This window comes from Ovis aries, chromosome 1 (assembly GCF_016772045.2).
Source record: "Ovis aries strain OAR_USU_Benz2616 breed Rambouillet chromosome 1, ARS-UI_Ramb_v3.0, whole genome shotgun sequence".
Classification (NCBI taxonomy): Eukaryota; Metazoa; Chordata; class Mammalia; order Artiodactyla; family Bovidae; genus Ovis; species Ovis aries.
The window spans coordinates 220742805-220768511 of NC_056054.1; the positions used below are offsets into that span (position 1 = coordinate 220742805).

A 25707-nucleotide genomic window follows, 5' to 3' on the forward strand; every position below is an offset into this window, starting at 1 on the left:
AATTCTATTTTCTAGTCTGCTGTGTTTGGTACATAGCATCTGAGCAGCTCTTTAAAGAATGTGAGAAAACAAATGCTCTTTTGAAGCAAAACCACTGGATTTACTGAGAATAATTAGGCCTAAATTTTCAAAGATGACTGCAGTGGTACAAGCCGTAGACATAGAGGCGACCATTGTTCTCATACTCTCATGTGCGAATTGGGCAATTGAGCATGGAAATTGAAAATTGAAAATAAGGCATGAATTGACAGTGTGTGTGTAAGTGTGCACCGTGCTCTGTGAATGTCTTTGTACTTCAGATCTTGGTTTTAATAAGACCGAAGCAGGTACTTGCAATTGGCAAGTCTGTTTCATTTCTTAAAATCTGAAGATCCAAGGATTTTAGGCAATTATTTATTTGAAATACCTAGCCTTAATTCTATGTACCCAATTATTTTGGCTACACCTTGGGAAAGTCTGGGACAACAAATAATATATTTGAAAAAGGCTATGTCTATGATGCTTAAATGCATAGTTTTCTAAATTGGGCAAATGCAGATAATAATGTTAGCTTTTTACAGTTTTGTGAGCAGAATAGCTCAGTCAGAATTCAGTTTAGATTCAGTCTACACAAATATTAGACTTTGTGTGTTTCAGGAAGATCAGAGATGGAAAAGGCATACTGAGCCTTTATAATATTTAAAAGCTAGTGCTTTCCTAAAATCATTTCATAGAGATGTGTAACTTTTGTTTAAAGATAATTTATGACATTTTCTTCTGAAAATTGGCCAATATATGTTTCAAAACTATATTTTCCTTTTGTGAATTTTCTCTTGATTTAATTGAAAGCTCTACAGTTGCAGTAAAGATGATCTCCTATTATATTATTCTTTGAAAATGTTTGTTTTGTTCAAGATGCAGCAAAATGTTATGGTTTTATAGTACTTTTGTTAGTCACTTAAACTTTGAATTATACCTGAAAAATAGTATCTATTTTGTTAATACAGTTTTCTGCTGGAAAAGTGAAATTAAAATTACTGAAGGAGCAACTTCAAGGTAAACAGTTTACACTGTATTATTAGGTATTATAGATATAATTATTTTTTTAACCTTTGAATTACATAGAAAGTTGAAGTTCTAAGACTTCATGTAGCATAATGACTCTAAACCCCAAAATGTTGACTCTTTATCTGTGATATTCAAAATATATTTTATCTGTGTTTTGGGGGAGGGCACTTATTTTATATCAAAAAGCAACTTAGGATATGACTATAATAATAGTATTTTTGAAAGATGAGGACTTACATAGCATTGTTCCTTAAACTTTATTAATATAATATCTTAAACAGGAAGAAAATTCTAGCAGTATAAAATTATAAATTGAAATTTTACTCTAGGAAATTGAAAGAACATTGAAAATTGCTTTTTAAAAAGAATTTAAAAATAGCAAAAACAAAATTTGAATTTATGGTAATTCTAAAGGAAATGAGATTTTTTAATATAGAGGATAAACATTTAATTTGAGTAATTAAGATGATTTGATAGAATATGTTCTAGAAATACATATAACATTTATTATAGAAGTTGTTCTGTATTGGCTTCGGTTTCATCCAGAAATGGGACAGAACGCTATAAGAATTCTATCCAAAGCACAGTCTTTAAAATTTTGTAATTTTATGTGTCTGGTTCGATTGAGCTTACAGCAGAATGTATATGGGTGGATGTTTGTGGCCCCGTGGTCACAGGGGGTGGGAGGGAGATTGTGGGCTCCCCAGTCTACTGGGGAGATTAGACTTGGCTACATGCCATTCTTATCGGGCACCTGATATGTATACACTATTTGAGAATATAGAAATGTGCATAATTTCCTTACTTTATCAATCAGAAAACTGAACATTGTATTTAATGTGATTGGTCTTTGTTTATTTTTCCTTTCAGGACCGGTGAAACAACCACTAAATTATAAAATGGCAAATTCCTCTGAAAGTGACAAACCCAAGATAAAAGGGAAGGTTTGTGGGCAGTGTGAGAACAAAGCTGCTCTGCTAGTACGTACACTGGGATAAAATCTTGGAGCAGAACTCTCACATGGGCTGATACACTTGTCCCGACTTAAGCTGCTTTGGCAGCCACGCACTTTTCCTTCATGACCCTTGCTAAGAGTGAATTGTGCAGGCTGCTGGGAAAGGCCAGTGCTAAACGATGCACTGAATCCCAGCTTCTCATTCCTGTTTAAGAACATGACCTAACTCTTGTCCTCTCTCCCTTGAATCATGCCTATCAGCATGCAAATATGCTGCATTATTTCCCAAAGCAAAGAAGAAATTCTTGTTTGATCCCCAGATCTCCTTTTGCATCCCTTTCAGTAACACTTCTGAAGAGTTGTCTGCACTTAATATCATTGTATTCTCTCCTCCCATTCTTTTTTTAAAAATTGAGTTATAATTTACCTACTGTGAAATGGGCAGATCTTAAATGTATATGTCCCCATCATAATACCCCAGAAGTTTCCTTTGTACCTTTTCCAATTAATTCCCTTTACAAAGCCAACTACAATTTTGATTTTTAGCAGCATACCTTTAGTGGTGCTAAACTTATTCTTGGAATTTATATAAATGGAATGATATGGCATATTTTTTCTGTGTAAGGCTTTCTTGTTTTTTTTTTTTTTTTTTTTTGTATTCTTGCCCCTGAGTTTTGGAGTGCCACAGGGCTTAGTCCTCAACCTCTTCTGTAGTCTATGTGGTTCTTTAGTCATTAAGTCATGTCTGACTCTTTAGTGACCTAGTCCATGGGACTTTCCAAGCTAGAATATTACAGTGGGTTGCCATTTCCTTCTCCAGGGGATCTTCCTGACCCAGAGATCAAACTTGTGTCTCCTGCATTGACAGCCAGATTCTTTACTACTGAGCCAGCAGGGAAGCCAGTCTATCTGTACTTACTGTTTGAATAGTTTCATCTACTCTCTTGGCTTTAGAGACCATCGCTATTTTGATGGTTCCCAAACTTATTAACACATCTCTAATTAATATTTCCCCCTTGAACTTTCAACTCAGATACTTGGATGGCTAACAAAAATCACTAATTTAACATGTTCAAAGCTCAACTCTTCAGATCTCCCCAACAAATTTTTTCCTTACCAAGGTCTCATATCAATAAAGGTTGATTCGAACTACAGCCTTTTATAAAACAGAAACAGCTGAGTTTGTGAAGCTGCCTCATTCATCAGTGCAACATTTATCGCTCTTTAGTGTTTTTATCTTCTGTTTACCTATGATGTAAACTTCATGAGCGTATGGAATTTAGTTTTCTTCATTGCTCTGTGCCCACTGCCTAGAATTATGCCTGCAATTTACTAGGTACTCAGCCCACACTTGTTGAATGTGTTTATTTCTTTAGGGTTTCCCCAGTGGCTCAAAGGGTAAAGAATCCGCTTTAATTCAGAAGACATAGGAGATGTGGGCTCAGTCCCTGGTTTGGAAAGATCCCCTGGAGGAGGAAATGGCAATACATTCCAGTATTTTTGTTTGAAAAATTCCATGGACAGAGGAGCCTGGAAGGCTATAGTCCATGGGCCCACAAAGAGTTGGACACGACTGAGTGTCTAAGCACAACACACGAGCACACACGTTTCTTTAGAACGTTTCTGTTATTGAAAACGTTGTTATCATTGAAGCTAACTGAAAGAAAGACATCCAATATCTTTTGCAATTAAAATATCACACACACTTTGGAAGCAGTTTTTTCTCCAAAAGAATGCAATGGTTATAACTAATATTTGTGGGTTACTATAACTAATATTTAGTATAATTTCAGAGGATTTAGCTGTAATCACTTCTGATTTAAGATTGTATTACTGGCCTTATTTCATGGGAATTTTAACTGAACTCAGAGATTTAGAATTCTTTCTAGTAAAGAACTAATAATACTAAATGTAAAACCCTGGCTCTTGGTATAATGCTGTTATTATTATATAATACTTCTTTTCGTCTTACTGATGTAATGGTGGACAATAATTTGAGGAATTTTAGAAAGTTATACCTACCCAGAAATGTTTAGAAAATATAAGCCAGTGCTAATATTCCTGAAGCTTGAAATATGAAAGCTAAAAGGGACTTAAGGGCAGCACTGAATCGTTTGAATCCACTGTTCATGATCTGAAAATCATTTGGCTTAGGAGCTATGAGTCAATATTTCTTATGACTCCTTTTCTATGTTGAACACTGTATAAAGACCATGGAATCTGAAAAAAATGGCACATGTAGATAAGACTTGACTTGGAAATAAAAAATCTGTTTTTCCAGGGAGAAGGAAAAGCAAGCAAAGGACATTTCGGACAGTATACATGGCACCTGCTTTGGCTGGGAAGCAGATGAGGGTGACAGTGTACAGTGATTACAACACTGATCTGCCTGAAAACTGCTCTAAATAGAAGCCAGGATTTAGGCTCTAGCTTAAGAAAGGATATTGTTTGTTTTAAATGAAAATAACATCCCATCATACTTTTTAAAGCACAACATTATTATTATTATTATTATTTTAATTTTCAAGCTTGGCAAATGTAATGAACTCTGTAGTGTTGAATTCTAAGGTTACCTTATGTTCTTAGCTTCCATCATTCTAGATGGTCATGCTGATTGGATAATCAGAGTCAATCTCTCTCTATCTTATGGCATGACCTTCATCAGGGAAGATCATATAGGGATGGGAGGTAGCGATTAAGAGCTTGCCTTTTGGAGGTTGGCATTTCAACTTTACCTGTTGTTAGCTCTGTGACCTTTAGCAAATGACTTAATTCTTTTATATTTCTGTTTTCTCATTTGTAAAATGGGATAAAATGGATAACAGTAGTCTAGACCTCAGAGTTATTGAAGATAATGGTTAATGCATGTGAAGTATTTAGCATTGTGCCTAGCACATTAAGAGAAGGTAGTAAATTGTATGCCTTTTTTGTTGGCACATTGTATATGTATTGTCTTCATATATATTGGTGGTAAAAATAAACCCCTCAATTTGCAGATTTCTTATTTTGAAAAGAAATTCCAGAGGCTTTTGGCTGTTTCTTTATGGCAAAAGGGAAATGGATAGTTGAAAATTACTTATTAATTTGACAAATGTGGATAATTTAATTAAACTTAGATGGACTCTGAAGTCATAGCATAACTGACCCAGCCTTGATCAAATTAAAAAGTGATATGCTAGAACTGCACTTGGGTATTCCATCATTGATGAATCATCTGTGGTGGAATGAAGTCCTTATCTGTGTTTTTGCCAGCTATACAAACTGCCTAAAAAGATTTTCCAGTTGTTGGTCATTTTCCCCCATTTTTAAATCCATTATGGATTTAAATCCATTATTTTAAATCCATTAAATCCATTTTTTTAAATCCAAATATGCTTTTATAACAAAATATATAAGCTTGCTCTGTGACTCCAGCTTTGATCTTCCAGTACAATATCCCTTTGGTTACTTTCATGAAAAATCTATTGTTAGCAAATATTTGGCCTAGAATTGTATGCTCAAGGCTTCCCTTGTGGCTCAGATGGTGAAGAGTCTGCTTGCAATGCAGGAGACCCGGGTTTGATCCCTGAGTTGGGAAGATCCCCGGAGAAGGAAATGGCAACTCAGTCAAGTACTCTTGCCTAGAAAATCCCATGGGTGGAGGAGCCTGGCAGGCTACAGTCCATGGGGTCGCAAAGAGTTGGACATGATTGAGCAACTTCACTTTCACTGTATCCTCAGACTGACACTCAGTCGTCTATATTACATTGCAAAAATGGTGCCCAATATTTATGAGACAGTCATTAAAATATCAGCTGGTATGTTGTAGAATACATTTTGAAACCATTAATACAATACTACTTCCATATGTGTATGTGAAATTATAGCTTTTAATTTTGTACTTAAAAATTATGTATTTAGTTGTTTGCATCTTCATTTATTTGAGACTATAGCTATTGAAACAAGAGTTGACAAGCTATAACCATTTCCTGTACCGGGGATAGTACTTATTTTTCTTCCACTAAAATTATAAGTCCAATTTTGTGTAGCTATAATCACACTTTTGACAAATGCACTTGAATTTTGATAAATACTAGACCATGCCATCATTTTACATATTGGATTTATTTTATTGCATTTTATCAAGGTTTCCCATAAATGATTAGTACTGCAACCAATGGTCAATGATGAATCATTAGTAATGTGGATATGGGTAAGAGTTTAAGTTTTAAGTCAGACCCTGGGGTTGAAATCCTGGCCCCATTAGCTGTATGATCGGACAAATTCTCAATCATTATATTCCTTTGTTGCCTCATCTTCACAATGGAGGTACAATGGTCATGCCAACCTTATGGGGTTCTTGTTAGAATTAAATGAGATGGAACACATGAAGCCCTTAGAACAATGAGTAAGTGCTCCCCGAATGCTGTGAATATTGTTATTTGATTCGACTCTTCCTTTTTAGTTTCATTTTAGTTACATAAAATTAGTTACACTTTTAACACTTTTTGGGTAGTTTTCCTAACCAGTTCATGTTTAATAAACATGGCTACATTATTGTAGGTAACTGCATCATCATATGGGAATTTGCAATACAATTTTAAAAAAATTAATGGACTCCTTTTGAGTTTTATTTTATTTATTTTTCATTGAGGTATAGTTGATTTACAATGTTGTGTTAGTTTCAGGTATACAGCAAAATGATTTAGTTAAATATATATATATATTTAGTTATATATGTGTATATATATATTTTTCAGGTTTTTTCCCTTTATAGGTTATTAAAAATACTGAGTATAATTCTCTGTCTATACAGTAGATCTTTGTTGGTTATCTATTTTATATATGGCAGTGTGTATCTGTTAGTACCAAGCTCCTAATTTAACCTCTCACCTTCTCCTAAGTTTAGTCTACTTTTTTTCATCCATACACTCTAACCCCTTTTTACTCACTGTGTGGTCTGCATCCAACAGCTGGTGGACATCACCTGGGAGCTTGTTAGAATGCAGGATCTCAATCCCGTTCAGACTTCCCAAACCAGAGTGTGCACTGTAGCTAATTCCCAGGAGATTCATACACATGGTTTGAGAAGCGTCACCGCTGAACTACACGTCAGGCTCCCACTGAGCCGAACGAGGCAGAAGACGCTGATGTGTTGCTCCCCAGGCTGCTCCAGCTGCTTTATGCTTATTGTACCCTGATACAATGAGAGAAGAAGGAGGGGAGCAGATTGGTGGGCATCCTAAAGGCGGAGGCAATGAGAGAAAGCTGAAGGGAGTGTGAGCTTCTTGACACAGGCTTCCTGACTGTCTCCAACTCTCGCACTTTCTTATTTGTGCTGTCAGTTATTCTCAACCTAGGCCAAACTCAAGGAAATGAGGGCTATTAGCCATTTGCACTATTTTTATCATACTGTAAGAGGTGTTGGGGTGCCTGTACATCTACACAGTAGTAATTACTCTTGCAGTAAAAATTTCATTTCCTTTCTTCACTTTCACTCTTGCTCAGTACCATCATAGGTAGAAGTATATCACATTTTCCAACTTGTCCACAAATAAAAAAATTACATTTTAACAGCATATAGCATTTGCTAGACAAATACACATTTGTGCATAATCATTCCATCAGGCATAAGCATTGCTGACATGTTTTTTCTTGTACTTTTTTTTCCTTTGAGGAATCTTCTAAGTATGCTTTTAAAAATCACATTTTGAGAATCACCAGTGAAGCAGTGCCATTCAAAGAAGTCTGTGGGGATTTTTGGAGACAAATAATATATGCATCCTTTGAAACAAATTATGTCATGTAAATCCATACAGAAAGATATAAGAACTCATAATGAAGTAGTTTTGACACAGAGATAACAGTTTTTACCAGGTTAAGAGATTTGATCTGAGGTTGCTGGGTTTTAAAAATTGTACATACATACTTGCAACTAGCACTGAAGCCTACTTGCAGCTGTTATATTTATTTTGTCATGAGAATAGTTAAAGTTTTCAAGTTAATTTTTCTCAGTTACATCTTAACTGGCACAAATGTTGTCCTATTTTCTTGGGCTTCTCAATTTCTTGGTATGTAATTGGATAAATAAGCAATGAGTTCTTTATACATATGTTTTCTCAAAGTCATATTTTATGAGACTGTATGATTTTTCAATATCTTTTAAGGTATGCCTTGAATGTGGAGAAGATTATTGCTCAGGATGCTTTGCTAAAATCCACCAGAAGGGGGCACTAAAACTCCATAGAACAACTCTTTTGCAGGTATGCCATCTTAAAATGCTCTACTTGTAGTGTGTTTATAAAATGTTTCAACAGGAAGACATTTAAGACCTGTTTAATTATCTAGAATTTAGGATGATTTGCATTAATTTCTAAAATTCTATTATGTACAATCTTTACATGTAACTTAAAATTACTTGACAACGGTAATCTGGATTTTATTTTGCTGTTTAAACTGTTCTTTAATATAGCTCCTGAAACACTTAGCTTGATTACAATTTTTACATTAGGCATTCTAACTGTGAACTTGACATTTAAAACTTAGACAATATTTTTTTCTATTGTGGTTTCCAATGAACACATGATTTGTTTTAAGTATTATTTCTATCTAGTTTATAAATAGAAATCTCTTGCCTTCTTCTCATGTTTATTTAAAAAATAGTCTTTTATTTGTCTTCCTTCATTGTTGTTTAAATAAGCTTATTTCTCATGTTTTTACTTTTCCTCCTACATGTCACCAGCATTTATTATCCTCATGTAATCATTTTTTTTAATGCTTAAACTCAAACCCTGTCAGATGGCTTTAAGTTTCTAATACTTAAACAATAAATATGGCTAAATATAGACTTAACATTTTATGCCAGATACATTTGATGATGCACTGGTTTGTCATAGATTTCACTTATTGTACAGAGTCAGTGCTAAGCAGTGACCCTACACAGATGAATACTACTAGGATCCTGCTCCTAAGGACCTGGAGATAAAACTGAGAACCCAGGACCTTGGGGTTAAGGGATTTAATATTATCTTGTATATTTTATGACTGTGTCTATATTTGGAAAGGTCACTGGTAGACTTCAATCATTACATGTTGTTCAACATATATAAATATCAGTAGCTCTCACAGATGCTGAAGACCCGAGTCATAACGGGCACAAAGCATAACACTGACCTTCCTTTTATCAGTATTTACCAAAGTCAGTTACTCATTTACTTTTGCGTTTAGAGCCTTCTGGTAGAAGTGATAGAGGGAAAACAAAAATCCACTGTCTATTCCCCTGCCGCAGGAAGTATCGTACAACTGGACAGTTATAGGAAATTAAAATGAATGTACATAAAAGTGAGTGTAATAGTTAATCATACATAATTTAACTAAAGGCACTCCACTGTGAGGGTAAGGAGTATAATCACCCCACTGTGAATTCACATTAGAATTTTCCATTCAGCGATTTATTCAGCATATTCCCCTAATTGTCGGTCAGTAAATTTAGGCGCTGTGCTATCTGTACTGAGTTATCAGTTCACTTCAGTTCAGTCCTCAGTCATGTCCAGCTCTTTGTGACCCTATGGACTAAAACCCGCCAGGCTCCTCTGTCCATGGGATTTTTCAGGCAAGAATACTGGGCTGCGTTGCATTTTTCTCCTCCAGGGAATCTTCCTGACCCAGGAATCAACCCCCCATCTTGTCTCTTGTGTCTCCTGCGTCGGCAGGCAGATTCTTTACCACTAGCGCCACCCGGGAAGCCCTTCTTGCCTTTAATCAATCGTCCCATTGACTATCTGTCATTTTCTTACTATTTCTGTACATTGTTTAGTCCTTCGATTTTATTTCTGTCATCTTGCTTTATTTTCTCCTTGTTTCCATCATTCTTCCCTGTGCGTTAAGGTAATGTTCTTGATGCTGTTATATGTTGACCTGATGGTCAATGTTAAGCAGTGTGTATATATCTCTTTCTGCTTGGTGGTTTAGTCATATTGATCAGCCATAGTATTTTTAGTTCTTCACCATTTTTGGTAAAAGTCATGAGACTCTTTTTGGTCACCTGTAATTCACATACTATTGCACAGCAACTGTATCTTAATTAAAAAATATACATATTGTGGACACAAAGAAAAAGAAGTAATGACATTTTTTTCATTGATGTTGAATTCATACCTAATCTGAGCATATATCTGAATATTAAGCAATAGTATATAAAAAGCGAGCATTCTAGGCTAATGGCCCCTGTACTTTATATTATTTAACCTATGCTGGCATTTAAGAATGACCTGTTTTGAGTGTTATAAACCATTTCAACCCCATCCTACAGATCAGTGAGTCTTTACAAAGTTCACAGTCAGTAGGGTCCATTTTGTTCTGGCATATCTTGTTTCATTTAAGAGATAAATCCCTAAAAAATATCGAAGGCAAACTACTACCATTTCCATGTTGAATAAATTAATTTCAAAGGGTCTGTCTTTTGATTTACAATTGATTTATCCTTAGAAGTGATTTCAGCACAAGTTTATTTATTTTTTACCTTGTCCAAACCTCTGTGAAATAGTTAATTATCTGCAAAATAATGTGTAAATGCATAGAGCTACTGAGGATGAAAATTCTACTTCTATATTTAGAATAAATTTTCAACAATAAAGGTTGAAATGAAAGATTTTTTTCTACTGGGAAAGCCTCACATGGTGAAAAATAAGGTCTTAATATATCAGGAATTTGTATTTCCTTTTAACAACAAAAGATCAAGCAGAAGAGAACAAGGTTAATTAGAAATAAAGGAAAATAGGGGGCAAAACAGATGAAAGGCATTCCATTTTGAAGTATGACATGCACAAAGGGAGGCTGGATTGAGTAAATCAGGACTATACTCTGGTATGTATATTTAAAAAATTGGAATGGAGATTTTCTTAACTGGAGGAGAAACCTTGGGAAGAGACTTGGTTAGTAATGAGACAAGAGATAATTGAAGTAGAATTTCCATGTTTTCTAGTATGAAGCATTTATGTTCATCCTTTTTATCTGCAAGATAGGGTATGCCTATATAAATATGGATTATAAGTGGGAATATTTGTTCATTTGAACATACAGGAGAATAATTACCAGGCAGAACCTCAGTTATCATCAGAATACTATATGTTTTCCGACTTAGTGGTAGAGTGTTTTCTTTCGTTTGACAGTGACTAGTATCAGCTTTCAGATTCACATTTGTCATTACTTGTTAACGTTTAGAATAATACAGTATTTTTCGACCATAGCTAGTCATTTAGATAATAACATGGTTACTTGCTTGATGATCTTAAGGTACCGATTTTAAATGCTATGTGCAGACATACTGTAGATGCTATGTTGTGACACCCAGATCCTCCTCTTTAGAACTGAGAAACTCACTTCCCTAACCTCCTGGAATGCTGTCTACAGGTAGATCATAGCAGAGTTTCTTCCCAGGAATTGCCTATGCCCAAAGAGAACTGCTGAGCTTCTCTTGTGGTTCAGCTTGTAAAGAATCCACCTTCAGTGAGGGAGACCTGGGTTTGATCCTTGGGTTGGGAAGATTCTCTGGAGAAGGGAAAGGCTACCCATGCCAGTATTCTGGCCTGGAGAATTCCATAGACTGTATAGTCCTTGGGGTCTCCAAGAGTTGGACACGACTGAGTGACTTTCACACAAAGAAAACTGCCACCTCCAAGTTTACACTCCGTTTCTGGAGGCAGCCCATCCTCTGGTCAAATATCTGATTTAGGTTAGGGCACAAATTCTCAGAAACCCATTGCCTAAATTGAGGACAACTCAGATGGACTATTACAGCTCCTCTTTGGGAGTTGACAGTTGCATCAAATTCAGCTTTCCTCTTTGCCCAGTTCTGCTATCTCTACTCTCCCACAGCCCACAGGCATCATTCTCAGAGCACACCCCATTAGAAGTCAGGCAGGTAAATCTCAGAATTTGTTTCTTGGTGAACCTGATCTGTGACACTATGTAATGTAGAGTCAGATTATAGATGCTTGTTGGCCAATTTTAGAATGTATTGAAATTTTTGAAGAGCAATATATCACATCTCTTTCTTCACTTTCCAGACTTTAAACCAATTGAGAAATAGGTACTAGAGTCAGAAGGTATAAATCACAATATCAGTTCTGTTATTGATACAATCAGAATTAGTGGTTGTAGCATAGGTGTTTGGATAAATTCAGCTTACTGATGCTTCCTGAATTTAACTTTTTGTCCCTTCTCCCAGCCCTCATATTGTAGACATTTCCCTTTGGCAGGGCAGGCTCAGTCTCTAAGTCCTACTCTTTGTGACCCCATGGAATATAGCCCACCTGGCTCTTGTGTCCATGGGATTCTTTAGGCAACATTACTGGAGTGTGTTGCCATTTCCTCCTCCAGGGGATCGTCTCCACCCTGGGATCGAACCTAGGTCTCTATTGGCAGGCGGATTCTCTACCACTGTGCCACCAGGGAAGGTGGCACAGCAGGATTCACCCAGCAAAAACCCTTAGTGGAGGTCTAGATTGGAAAAGATCTTTCTCAGGGCAGGCAGCCCTTGGAGAAACCAGGATAGGCAGAGGTGAGCATGCTCTCTTTTTCTTCCCAAAGTCTCACGGACAAGAATAGAAATAGAAGGATGGGGAGTACATGTTCCCTCAAATTAAAGTCCGAGTAATGTCAATATCTTGACATTATATAGCAATATATAAATTTGCTATTTATAACTATAGTTAGCACTATACAAAAGAAAAAAATAAAATATTTAGAACATATATATATAAACAAATGAGTATTAGCTCAGTTTTTCTTTTCCTTCTTAAATATGAATAATTCCATATAATTTTGAACTTTTGTCAAAGGATTTTTAAAGCTTTTCTTATTGACCATTTTCTCCTCTATATCTTCTGATGAATTTCAGATCTTCTAAGGAGAGGAACTATTTCTGTCTTGTTCATCACTGTATTCTTAGTGCTTAACATCATAGCTGGCATGTAAAAATCACATTTTTGAATGAATGAAAGAAAACATGAATAAATCCTGATGGATACAATCAAGCTCATGAAATAATTTAAGACTACATTTTAAGTGGCACAGTTTCTTTTTCTCTCAATTTTGAAAACCAAAAATTGCATAATTAATTACATGGTACATTAGTAAATTATGTTGGTGAAGGGTTAAGAAAAGCCTTTCCTCTTGTGTTTGAGATTTGACCTTTAGTTACCTTTCTAGCTCTCCCCCCGCCCCCCTGCCCTGGGAAACAGATAAAAGTCTTAATATCAACTATGTTTCTAGACCATATATTCGTAAAATGACTCTGGGGTGGCAGAGTGCCCCTAACAGGAGGGCCGTAGTTATTAATACCTGAGGTAAGCCACAGCTGTCCCAGTGCAGTGTGGGGAGCTATGTAACCGAAGGCTTCAGAACCGTCAGAATGGGAGGTCTGTCCCTCACCTCTCTGAGTGGTACTTCTGTGTGAGCTGTTGCAAGACTCCCACCAAAAAATACAGCTGATACCATCTCATGGGCAAACTGTTGTTCCTGTCCTTAATCTTCTGAGCAGGCTGTTGCCAAGAGTGGTTTGATGACAACCTGTTGAGTCTGAAAGTTTAGTTTACTCAGGTAGACTCCAGGAAGGGTGGTCAATTAAGTGTTTGATTAACTGAAATTTCAGAGAACGGAATGATGTTATACCCAAAAGATAAATAAAGGACACATATATAGACATCACTGACAAGAATTTTTTAAAAAGTTTTTATTAAGAAGTACTCGCATACTCTACAGCTCCATGTGAAGTTTGCAATTCAATGGATTTTAGTATATTCATGGATGTGTGGTCTTTGATGACTAGCTGCTTTTCAGGTTCTATGCATGTTGTGGCATGTATTAGTGCTTCACTTATTTATGGCCAAATACCATTCCATTGTATGGATATACCACATTTTGTTTATCCATTCATCATTTGGTGGACATGTAGCTATTTCCACCTTTTGGCCATTATGAATAATGCTGCTGTGAATATGTACAAATTTTTGTGGGGATATGTTTTAATTTCTCATTGCTATATCTCTGGTATGGAATTTCTGGGTTGTAAGATAACTCTAATCTTTAATTGAGGAATGGCCAGAGAGTGACTGCTCCATTTTATACTCCTATCAACAGAGTATGGAAGTTCTGATTTCTCTATGCCCTAGCCAACACTTACATCTGACTTTTTGGTTCTAGTAGCCTGGTGGGCCTGAAGTAGTAACTCACTGTGGTTTTCATTTGCATTTCCCCCAATTACTAATTATGTTGAACATCTTTTCATGTGTGATGGCACCCTATTCCAGTACTCTTGCCTGCAAAACCCCATGGACAGAGGAGCCTGGTGGGCTACAGTCCATGGGGTCGCGAAGAGTCGGACACAATTAAGCGACTTCACTTTCACTTTTCATTTTCATGCACTGGAGAAGGAAATGGCAACCCACTCCAGTGTTCTTGCCTGGAGAAACCCAGGGATGGGGGAGCCTGGTGGGCTGCCGTCTATGGGGTCACACAGAGTCGGACATGACTGAAGCAACAGCAGCAGCAACAGCAGCATGGCCATTTTATATCTTCCTTGGAGAAATGTTGATAAAGATTTTTGTGAAGACAGTTTCAGAATACAGGGCATGTTTTAAATATGGGCACATTTTAATACCCTCTACCTCAGTGAAGTTGTATCTGTGATGATGATATTTTTAGATGCCATACTAAGAAAAGCTAGGGAAAGGGAAGAGACTAAATTTGAAAGGGGTGTGAAAAGTGAGAGTAGGACTTCTGCTATCACTAGCGAAGAATTGGAAGAACATGAGTGGTTTAGAGAGTATATTACAGAATAAAGTGACAGAGTAACAGATGCAGTGGAGAAGAAAGAAGCAGTGCGAGGGTTTAGTGCAGTGATGGCCCAAAGCCATCTCGGGAAATGAGAGTGTTTCTGTAATATTTAGGCTAAAAGAATCTGTAAGATAAAACTCATATATGCAAGCTCAGGAACTTACAAAAATATTGGGAGGATCAGATTAATGACAACAAATATGAAAGTATCCTGTTCATAGGAGGTGCTCCACACATTCGGTTTTATTAGTCAGGATATAGTATTTAAAGAAATTCAATGTTGATTGTTAGACCATCCAAATTTAGAATCAAGGCATATTAATGCTAATCAGTCAAAAGAGGGATAGTTTGAGGGACATTTTCAAAAGTATTAGAGTAATATATATCTTGGAAGACTTTTGTGGAAATACAGTGAGGTAAAATTTTAGAGAAATACAGACTTCCTCCATATCCAAACAGAGAATAATTAATCTCCATAATTAGAGAGGACAATAAAGATCATTGATCTGAGAACCCATGATTTACCAATAGAATATGACAAAGGTGAAGGGATTTTGCAAACATAATTATGGTTCCAGATAAGTTGATTTTGAGTTACAAAAAGAGAGCTGATTTTGGATGGACCTGACTTGGTTAGATGAAAGCCCTTAAAAAGGAAACTAAGGCCCTTCCTAAGTCAGAGAGATCCTCTTGTTGTCCTTGAAGAGTAACTTGCCCTGGAGTGAGAGGGTCTGGGAGAGGCCTCTCCCAGTGACAAAGTGTGGGCAGCCTCTAGGAGCTGACAGTAGCCAGCCAGAAAATGGAACCTCAGTCCTGTAGCCTCAGGAACTGAATTCTGCCAACGTTGTAAGCTCAGAAGAGAATCCTAGACTCAGGAATGAATGTGTCCTCGCCCACACCTTGACTGCTGTCTTTTGAGACCCTGAGCAGAGCATCCAGTTAAGCTGGACTTAGACTCTGACCCATGGAAGCCATGAGATAATAAATGTGTGTTGTTTTTAAAAAATCATTAGTCTAATCATATGTCTGAACCTTTAGTCAATCACAGTGATGCTGATTATTTGAAAAGTCTTTATAATTTGCAAGTACTACTTATATTGTCTTAGTTTTTTCATGGAGTCTGGTCAATTTTACAGTAATTTTAAAATTTTTACTCTATTTTATGTTCATTTGTATTTATGAGATAAAAATAATCAGTTGTGAGGTAACAGTATTACTATGTATAATAAAACAAGTGGACAATTATTGATTGTTATTTATTGGTGAGTTTATTCTGATATGCCTAAGTGTGTTAGTCACTCAGTCATGTCTGACTCCTTGCGACCCCATGGACTGTAGTATGCCTAAAAACCTGTTTTTCGAAGTATTGCATATTAAATCACTTTTTCTTCATGTATCTCAAATATGCATAATTGCTGAAAGCAGCTAACTCATCTGGATGCATTGTACACGTAATATTAGTTGAAAACAATAGTACTTGCTAAGATAATTAATATAGTGCATAATTATATGGCATTGAAACTGCAAATAGAAAGCAGATTGCAGGTGTGAATTTCCTACGTTGTTTTCTTGTTGCTATTCTGGCTCTTTTAAGATTGCTCTCTAAATAGAATTTTTAATGTTGCAATAAAATTTGAAAGGCTGAGATCACATTTTGTTATTTTTTTTTAAGTGTCAAGTGCTTTTAAATTTTTGAAAATATATTATCTTCTGTGCTATTAATTACATTTAGATGCGATATTGTCTTATTTTAAATCGTTTAACTGCATTTAGTATTTTTTTTCATGTTACTTTATTATAGTACTAAATATTGAGTCCAGATTACTTTTATTTGACATTTACTGTCTATTGAATAGTAAATTGCATTTATAATCAGAGGCATGTATCCAGGTGCTTGCTTATTTTTTATTATGTCTTTATGTGTCAAGGAGGAATAATAATACATAAATCTTTGATTAATAAAACCTATGGTTTCCATTAGACCTTTAGAGGAAAGGAAAATCTAAGGGTTCTTTAAGTTCTACTTAAAGTTATACTGAAAGAGTGCTAGAATAAGCAATAAACTTCAGTCACATGAATGTCACACTTTCAGGATTTGATTCCTATCTAGCTTGCACTAAGTAGTTCTTTCTACCACTGACATTTTTGTACTGCTCATGCAAATTCCATATCTGTTTTTAGAAATATGATGAGCAGTGGATTTGAAACACGATTCTGTTGTGAGCCCCTCTGCTGCAGTTTTCTTTCATCCTGCAGATAATTTAGTTTTCTCCTATTTCTACATACATTTATACGGGGACTTTTATTCAAACTCTGTTCTTCTTTCTGGTGTCTGCTAAATGGAAATTCCTTTCCTTGTTTCTTTACCTTTTAGCTGGCCTGAAGTTGACCTTTTTCTCTCTTTCTTTTGATCCTAACAGTAGATGAAAACTTTGCTCAAGCCATGTATTTGAGGTATCTTTTATTTCAAGTTTCATAGAAAATTCAGAATTGACCCTATGGCAAAGCCTGTTTTTAGGGAATAAATTTGTACTAAGACTACCTGTAAAGATGGATTCATTAAAAGTAAAATAACAGTTTTCCTTAAGAAAAGAGTATATATTTTAATAATGTGAAAAAACTGGGAGATAAATTTCATCTTGATCTTGGAAAAACAGCAACAGGGTCTTTGTTCCCTGCCCAGGAATTGAATCTGGGTAACCTGAATGAAAACTCGGAATCTTGGCTACTAGACCATGATGGGCTAGAGGCTAGAAGCAAAGTTCCCCTGGCTCTTCTTGCCCTGTTTGAAAAACAAATTTCTCAAGGAGGCAAAAACTGTAAAAACAGGCACAAAGTTTATTACTAGAGACACAGCACAACATGGGGGGAGCTCACAGAGAAAGACTGTTTATTTAGGAGAGAAGCAAGGCAGAAATACACCTCAGGAGAGAAAGGGTGTGGGCATCTTTCCTAATGAGGAGGAGTGTAGTAAAGAGGCAGTTAAATCATTGATACAGGGCAGTTCTTCCAGGTCTTTGCTTACCTTTGGCCAGTTATCTGGATTCTCTTCTCACATCTGACCTGCTCTAGGATATGCCCCAACATGAAAAAGTGAAAGTGAAAATGTTAGTCACTCGGTTGTGTCTGACTTTTCATGATCCATGGACTGTAACCTACCAGGCTCCTCTGTCCCACAGGATTCTCCAGGCAAGAATACTGGAATGGGTTGCCATACCCTTCTTCAGGGATCTTCCCAACTCAGGGATCAAACCCGGGTTTCCCGCATTGCAGAAAGATTCTTAGGACACTCCCCAACATGAGTGCGTGTCTTTTTGCCAACATGGATTCCAGCATAGACGGTAGTGGGAGGTTTGACTACCTATTATGGGTTGATGCCTCCTCCCTTTTGACCCTCAAGGAACCTTTCTGCACAGACGCAGTCCAGGAGGTCTCTTTGACCTCAGGAGTTGTCGTCTTATCTCTTTACTTCAGCAGCGCTCAGCTCCTGTCAGTAACTTGGTCCTTAAAGTGTCTAGCAAAATCAAAGCTCCGATTTTACTCTGCTTGACAAGCAGCAGCTCTCCTGCCCAGGGGCCCATTTACCATCTACCTCAAACTTTTTCATTTCTTTTTAATGGTGAGGATGTTCATAATTATGCATTTTTAATAAATAACTTTTACTTTGCAAAGATATTTTTACTAGGTGGAAATTTAATGGGCTTGTTGCATCTTATTATTGATACATGATAATTTGAGAAAATTTATCTGCTTGATGTGGTTAGTAGTCCTTTTAAAAAAGCTCCTGACTCAGAGAGGTTTAGTCTGGTTTGATAGTGTTGATTTTAGATAACAGGATCCTTATACTATCATCAGGCACTGTATTTAATGCAATATATAAATAGAAATATGCTAGCCACATTAATCTGTGGAGGAGATTTCTTTGGGTAAATAGACCTTGAGCAAATATTTTGATGTTTTTAATAAAAAGTATATTTTACTCTAAAGCATAATTCTTCAGTGTACATGTATTACTGCCATAACACAATATATGATTTCTAAAAACTTGCCATTCTGGATAATCCCCTACCTACCTAACAGGGCTCCACATATAATTAGAGTTAGGGAAAGGCCATTCAAATCCTATGAGGCTTTGTGATCAAAGCCCTAACAAAAACAGTAAACTCTCCATATAAAACCACTGATGCATGGACCTTGAGGACTTTTGCTTCTTTTTCTGTGATACAGGTCCTGGTAGCAATTCACATCTAATGTTATCATTTTGCTTAAATGAAAACTCTGAATCAAACTGCTGTCTCCTTTATTAATCCGTTATTTAAAATCAGAGAGAGTATCTTTACCTGATTAATTGTGTCTGACTCTTTGCTACCCCATGGACTGTAGCCTGCATGGAATTCTTCAGGCAAGAATACCGGAGTGGGTTGCCATTCCCTTCTTCAGGGGATCTTCCCGACCCAGGGATCAAACCTGGGTCTTCCTGCATTGTGGGCAGATTCTTTACTGTCTGAAAGTGAAAGTGAAATGAAAGTCACTCAGTCTTGTCCGACTCTTTGTGACCCCATGGTCCATACAGTCCATGGAATTCTCCAGGCCGGAATACTAGAGTGGGGAGCCTTTCCCTTCTCCACGGGATCTTCCCAACCCAATGATCAAACCCAGGTCTCCCAGTTGCAGGTAGATTCTTTGCCAGTTGAGCCACAAGGGAAGCTCATTTCAGAAGATATTGTCTGAAAGTATCTTTATAACTTCTTTATCTGCACTCACATTCTTTCTAGATAGCTTAACTTAGTGGAATGCATGGTCATTAAAGTCATTAAAATAGTCTGTATTCCCACTGTGGGGAGGTATTTTTATAGATTTTCAGCTTTTTTCCCAAGGTCTTTATATATTGCTAAGATTTTGGCTTTAATTGTGAGACAGTTTGCCCCTAATTACTTCAAAACAGTAATGTTGCTGGAAAGGAAAACTTAAGAATCAATACAACTCCACAGTTATATTGACATCATTCCCCTATTTACCAATTGCATATGAGGTAATTCACATCAAAGAAAGCAGAACAAACTGTACTTTCAAAAAATATTCTCGATGTGGGAGAAACGTGTTTTCTCAAAAAGTAAGGCCAATAAAACCTGTATGCATACACATATTCCCTTTAAAAATTCCATTAGTGCGTAATTGGATCTTCCTGAAGTGATTTTTATAATTAAAAGCTATCTGAATTCCAACTGTGTTCAACAATCCTTGTAACCAGTGAAAGCATGATGTTTTCTTGGGTTCTGTGCATTTGGAACACATTTTTCCCCCTGTGTTTCTGCGTATGTGTATACCTCTATCTCTCCCTCTATTATTTGCCTCCATTGCGCTGTACTCAGTTGCTCATTCGTGTCTTGACTCTTCTGACCCCCTGGACTGTAGCCTGCCAGACTCTTCTGTCCATGGGATTTCCCAGGCAAGAATACTGGAGTGGGTTGCCACGCCCTCCTCCAGGGGATCTTTCTGATGCAGGGATCAAACCCGCCTCTCTTGCATCTCCTGCATTGGCAGGCAGATTCTTTACCTCTGCACCACCTAGAATACAAATGACATAACGTCTCCTCTGCCAGTATTAGAATTTTCATTTTTTAATACAAGGCTGTGGTTGCAATAAATCTCTTCTAAAATTTTGGAACTGGAAAATCAATGAAAGTTAGCACCATGAAAAGAGAAATTTGAACATTTTTTTTCAAACTTAGAAAGTAACATAGGTCTAAACCATGTGTGAAATTCATTGACCTGGAACTTCTGGATCATATAAAGAGGCCTGGCTATGTCAACAGGATCATTAATATTTATTGCTGGAGAGCCAGTGTTTGGGATGATGCTGGTAGTTAGAGTTCTGAAGCACTGACACTACATAACGTATATCATTTTTCTAACTAAACTAAAACTTTTACTCTTGTACCTTAACTTCTATAAGGTGCCATCCATCCTAAAATGCTATAAAATATCAGCCCTCTTTACTTTGATTAATGATACATTGTCAGAGTGATGAATTCTTCTAGAGTGTAATTTGAAAGATAATATCATTCTCGGGAGAAAAAAAAGTTCAAGTAAGAATTTAGAACAGTTACCAGATGAAATCCTTACCATCATGGAGTGTAGCAAAGGATGTGGGGGAATCTGGAAATGCTGGCAGTAAATCACATTCTTTGGCTTTAGTTTAAGCTTCTGTCTTACGGTGAGATATATGATTCACTATGTGTCCTGAAGGCTGTTTTAGTTTGATTTTTTAAACATTTTTAGTATGTGGAGAAGTTGCACAGGTAAATTTATTCAATTTCAGTCTCCTCTGCCTCCTGTCGCTACCTATTAGTACTACTATAGGTAAATTTTCATATTTAAAAGATGGAAATGAAATTATCTTTGAATTTTAAAATTTGAAAAGATCTTAATAGATATCTGATAGCATTATGACACTTGATATTATAGTTATCTATTTTAAATATTTTATAACAGTAACCTTTGCATTCTTGTTCATTGGTTACTTATTATGTAAAATGATAGTTGTCATCTTATTAAATGGAAGATAATGTGTTTTGTGTTGCAAATCTAGATATGTCCTTGTAAGCAGAGACAAAAGGCTGCAGGATATACCTGTGTTCTCAGTTGCTCAGTTGTGTCCGACTCTTTGAGGCCCTATGGGTTGTAGCTCGCCAGGTTCCTCTGACCATAGGTTTCTCCAGCCAAAAATACTGGAGTGGGTTGTCATTTCTTTCTCTAGCAGATCTTCTCAACACAGGGATCAAACCCAGGTCTCCTACACTGCAGGTGGATTCTTTGCCACTGAGGCACTCAGTGATGTTCTCAATGATTGCAAAAACCCAGAACACCTCCCATATTTTCAAATCTCCTTGCCTCAGTTGGGAAGCACTGGTCCTTGAATTAATTAGGTCTCTTTACACTAGCTTGGGCAGAAAAGAATTTTTTCTTGTTGTTAATGACCTCACAGATGTCTTATATGAGAGTAGGGGTGATGTAGCTCAGTCATGATAAGAACCAGAGCTGGATATTTTAAATTGCTGAACGCTCAGGCAAACTCCTTCTTCCACCTTTATTATTTTTTCTTGTGTGTCTTCTCTAATTTTTTCTTGTAATTAACAAATTACAAAGATACATAATTGAGGATCAGTGACAGGGAGAATAATGTGGCTTTCTTTATTTTTAAATCTAAATCTTTTATGATATTATACAAGTTTCAATGCCATTCTCCCAAATCATCCCACCTTCTCCCTCTCCCACAGAGTCCAAAAGACTGTTCTATACATCTGTGTCTCTTTTGCTGTCTCTCATACAGGGTTATGATGCTTGGGGCTGGTGCACTGGGATGACCCAGAGGGATGGTATGGGGAGGGAGGTGGGAGGGGGGTTCAGGATTGGGAACACGTGTACACCCATGGCAGATTCATGTTGATGCATGGCAAAACCAATACAATATTGTGAAGTAATTAGCCTCCAATTAAAATAAATAAATTTAAATTAAACATGTATACTGTCATGTAAGAGTTGAATCGCCAGTCCATGTCTGACGTCGGGTGCAGCATGCTTGGGGCTGGTGCATGGGGATGACCCAGAGGGATGTTGTGGGGAGGAGGTGGGAGGGGGGGTCATGTTTGGGAACGCATGTAAGAATTAAAGATTTTAAAATTTAAAAAAAAAATCTAAATCTTGATGAGCTCAGCCTGGTGCTCATTTCTTGTCCAATGAACCGTGGCCCAGAGGGCAGAAATGTGTTGAGTAATTGTAACCTCCTTGCTGCGACAGGTGATGATGAGCACTGCTATTGGTCAGGAAGAAATTCTGATAGAAGGGGACATGACAAGAGATTGAGCATTCACCCTAATGCAAATCTCTGCTATAGTCAGCCTAGTGAAGAAAGAAGCTTCCTGTCTGTTGATTTATTTTTTAGTTCAAATTCCTTTTGTTGAAATTTAATTTATATGCTATGAAATTCACATTGTAATGTACAGTTTAATGATTTTTAAAGTAAATTTACAGGTCTGTGTAATAATCACCACAATTGAGTTTTAGAAAATTTCCATCACACCAAAAATTTCCTGGTCTTTTTATTGCAACCAACTCTTGCTACCACTTCTTGTCCCTGGAAACCACTGGTCTGTTTTTTGTTGCTTTAGATTTGTCTTTTCTAGAAATTTCATATAAATGGAATCATTCCTATGCAGTCTTTTGTGTCTGATTTCTTTCACTTAGCATAAGATTTCTGAGGTTCTTTTGCAGGGTAACATGTTCATTGTAGTGGTTTATTGCATTCTGACTCTGAATAATATTCCATTATATTGATGTATCATATTTTCTTGCTCCAGTCATCAATTGATGGGCACAGATATTTTAAAGACTTTTGGCTGTTAGAGTAATGATGCTAGGGATATTTGTGTACAGGTCTTTGCAGAGACTTATATTTTTATTGCTCTTGTATAGATACCTAGGAGTGGAATAATTGAGTTCTAAGGTTAGTATTTGTTAACTTTTCAAGAAACCACCAAAAGAACAGAATACAGGTATTTCCTTCTCTGTTTTCTAAAAGTGTTTTTATTGCATTGGTTTAATTTCTTCCTTAACTGTTGGATAGAATTTGCAGGTGAAGCAACCTGAGTCTGGGCTTTTTTTAATGGGAAAATTTAAATTGCTAATTCAATTTCTTTACCATATTATTCTATTCTATTTTTTTTTTCTCGAGTCGGTTTTGGTAATTTATTTCTTTCATTGAATTTGTCCATTCAATCTAAGTTGTCCATTTGTTGGCATAAATATTTCAAATTCTACTATAATCTGGAAATTAGGGTAAGTCTATAGGGATGTTTCTTATATCATTATAGATTTGTTAATTGGTATTTCACTCTGTCCTCACCCCACCCCTTGGTCAGTTTAATAAAGGTTTACAAATTTTTATAAGTTTATATCCAACATTGGTGTTGGAGAAGATAAATTTATCTCCAACTGTGATGTTGGAGAAGACCCTTGAGAGTCCCTTGGACTGCAAGGAGATCCAACTAGTCAATCCTAAAGGAAATCAGTCCTGAATATTCATTGGAAGGACTGATGCTGAAGCTGAAGCTTCAGTACTTTGGCCACCTGATGCGAAGAACTGACTCATTGGAAAAAAACCCTGATGCTGGGAAAGACTGAAGGCAGGAAGAGAAGGGTATGACAGAGGATGAAATGGTTGGATGGTATCACCGACTTGATGGACATGAGTTTGAGCAAACTCCGAGAGCTGGCGATGGACAGGAAAGCCTGGCATGCTGCAGTCTATGGGATCGCAAAGAGTTGGACACGACTGAGTGACTGAATTTAACTGAAAAAATTTTAAGTCTTTCCAATTTTAGTTGCATTGATTTTTTGCAGTTGTTCTTATTTCTTCGATTCTGCTCTGATCCTTATTTTCTGAATTCTACCTCCTTTTGGACTTTTTTCTTTTCTTTTTCAACCTTCTTGAAGTGAAGCTTAGATTGTTGATTTTAGATCTTTCTTGTTTTCCCAAAATAGCACCGAAAGCTGTAACTTTCACTCTAAGCACTGCTTTTCCATACATTCTGATATGTTGTGCTTTTATTTCCAGTCAGTTTTCTAATTTTCCTTGTGATTTGCTTTTCATCCAAAGGTTATTTAGAAATAGGTTGTTCAACTTCTAAATATTTTATGATTTTCCCGTTATTTATTCCTGATTTATATTTTTTTGTTAAGATCAGTGAACATACTTTCTATTTCAATTCTTAATGAATTTCTTAATACTTATTTTATGTGGAGCATATGTCTGTCTTGGAAAATATGTCACATGATCTTGAAAAGAATTTGTGATCTGATGTTTCTTTAAAAGTCACTTAGGTCAAGTTACTTGAGATTATTAAAGTTTTCTAAGTACTGATTCTCTGCCTAGCTGTTTCATAAATTTCTGAAAAGGAGGTATTGAAATTTCTAATGAAATAGCTCGGCAGAAAATCAGTAAGTCCATAGTGTTAATTACAGTGTTAATAATGTTGCTATATATGATTTTATGCTTTCAAAAGAAAGACAATAAAAGACAAATTTAAATTAAAAAAATTAATACGTCTTTTCCATTTACTCATATATTTATGCTTCTGGGTTGCGGTCTTTCTTCTGGTAGATTTAATACCTTTCAGTCTTAAAACCTTTCTTTAGTATTTCTTGTAAGGCTGATATGCTAGAGATGAATGATCCTCTTACTTTATCTATTGAGGAATGTCTTTATTTTTGCCTTCATTTTTAAAGGACAGTTTTCTGAATGTAAAATTATCTTTGGCAGTTTTTCCTTTCAGGACTTCACATCATTTCACTACCTTCTGGGTCTCCATTTTTTTCAGATGTGAAATCAGCTTGTTATTCATATTGATGCACCCTTGTATGTAATGAGTTCTTTTTCTCTTGTTCCTTTCAAGTTTTTCTGTTTGTCCTTGGCTTTCATAATTTGATTATGGTATGTCTTGGTGTAGATCTCTTTATGTTTGCCTTTCTTGAAGCTTGTTGAGCTTTGTAGATTTTTTGCAGTAATAGTTTTTCATCAAATAAGAGAAGTTTGGGGCCCTCATTTCTTCTTATTTTTTAATGTTCATTTCTTTCCCTCTGATATTTCCACTAAATGTATGTTGGATGCTTGATGCTGTCCCATAAGTCTCAAAAACTGTGTTCATTTTCTTTTCAATTTAGCTGATTGATCTTGGTTGGTCTTCAATTTAATTGAATTTTTCATTTCAAATCTATTGTTAGTTTATATAGGTCATACTCAAGAATCTTCTTTTTGTGTGTGATTTCCATTTTTAAATCAGCCCTTGTATAGCTCTCATTTCCAGGTTTATCCCATTTAATGTTTACCT

The 25707-nt window shown here is 36.3% G+C and overlaps 1 protein-coding gene across 3 annotated transcripts in view; it reads left to right on the plus strand.

The window, feature by feature from the left end:
* Positions 1-25707, plus strand: part of ZBBX (zinc finger B-box domain containing) — a 122266-nt gene that overhangs the window by 24939 nt on the left and 71620 nt on the right. For all 3 annotated transcript variants that reach the window (XM_012099993.5, XM_012100010.5, XM_004003191.6), the window contains exons 6-8: positions 987-1035; positions 1918-2027; positions 8149-8244. In XM_012099993.5, coding sequence (XP_011955383.3) covers positions 987-1035; positions 1918-2027; positions 8149-8244 — 255 coding nt within the window. The remainder of the gene's footprint in view (positions 1-986; positions 1036-1917; positions 2028-8148; positions 8245-25707) is intronic.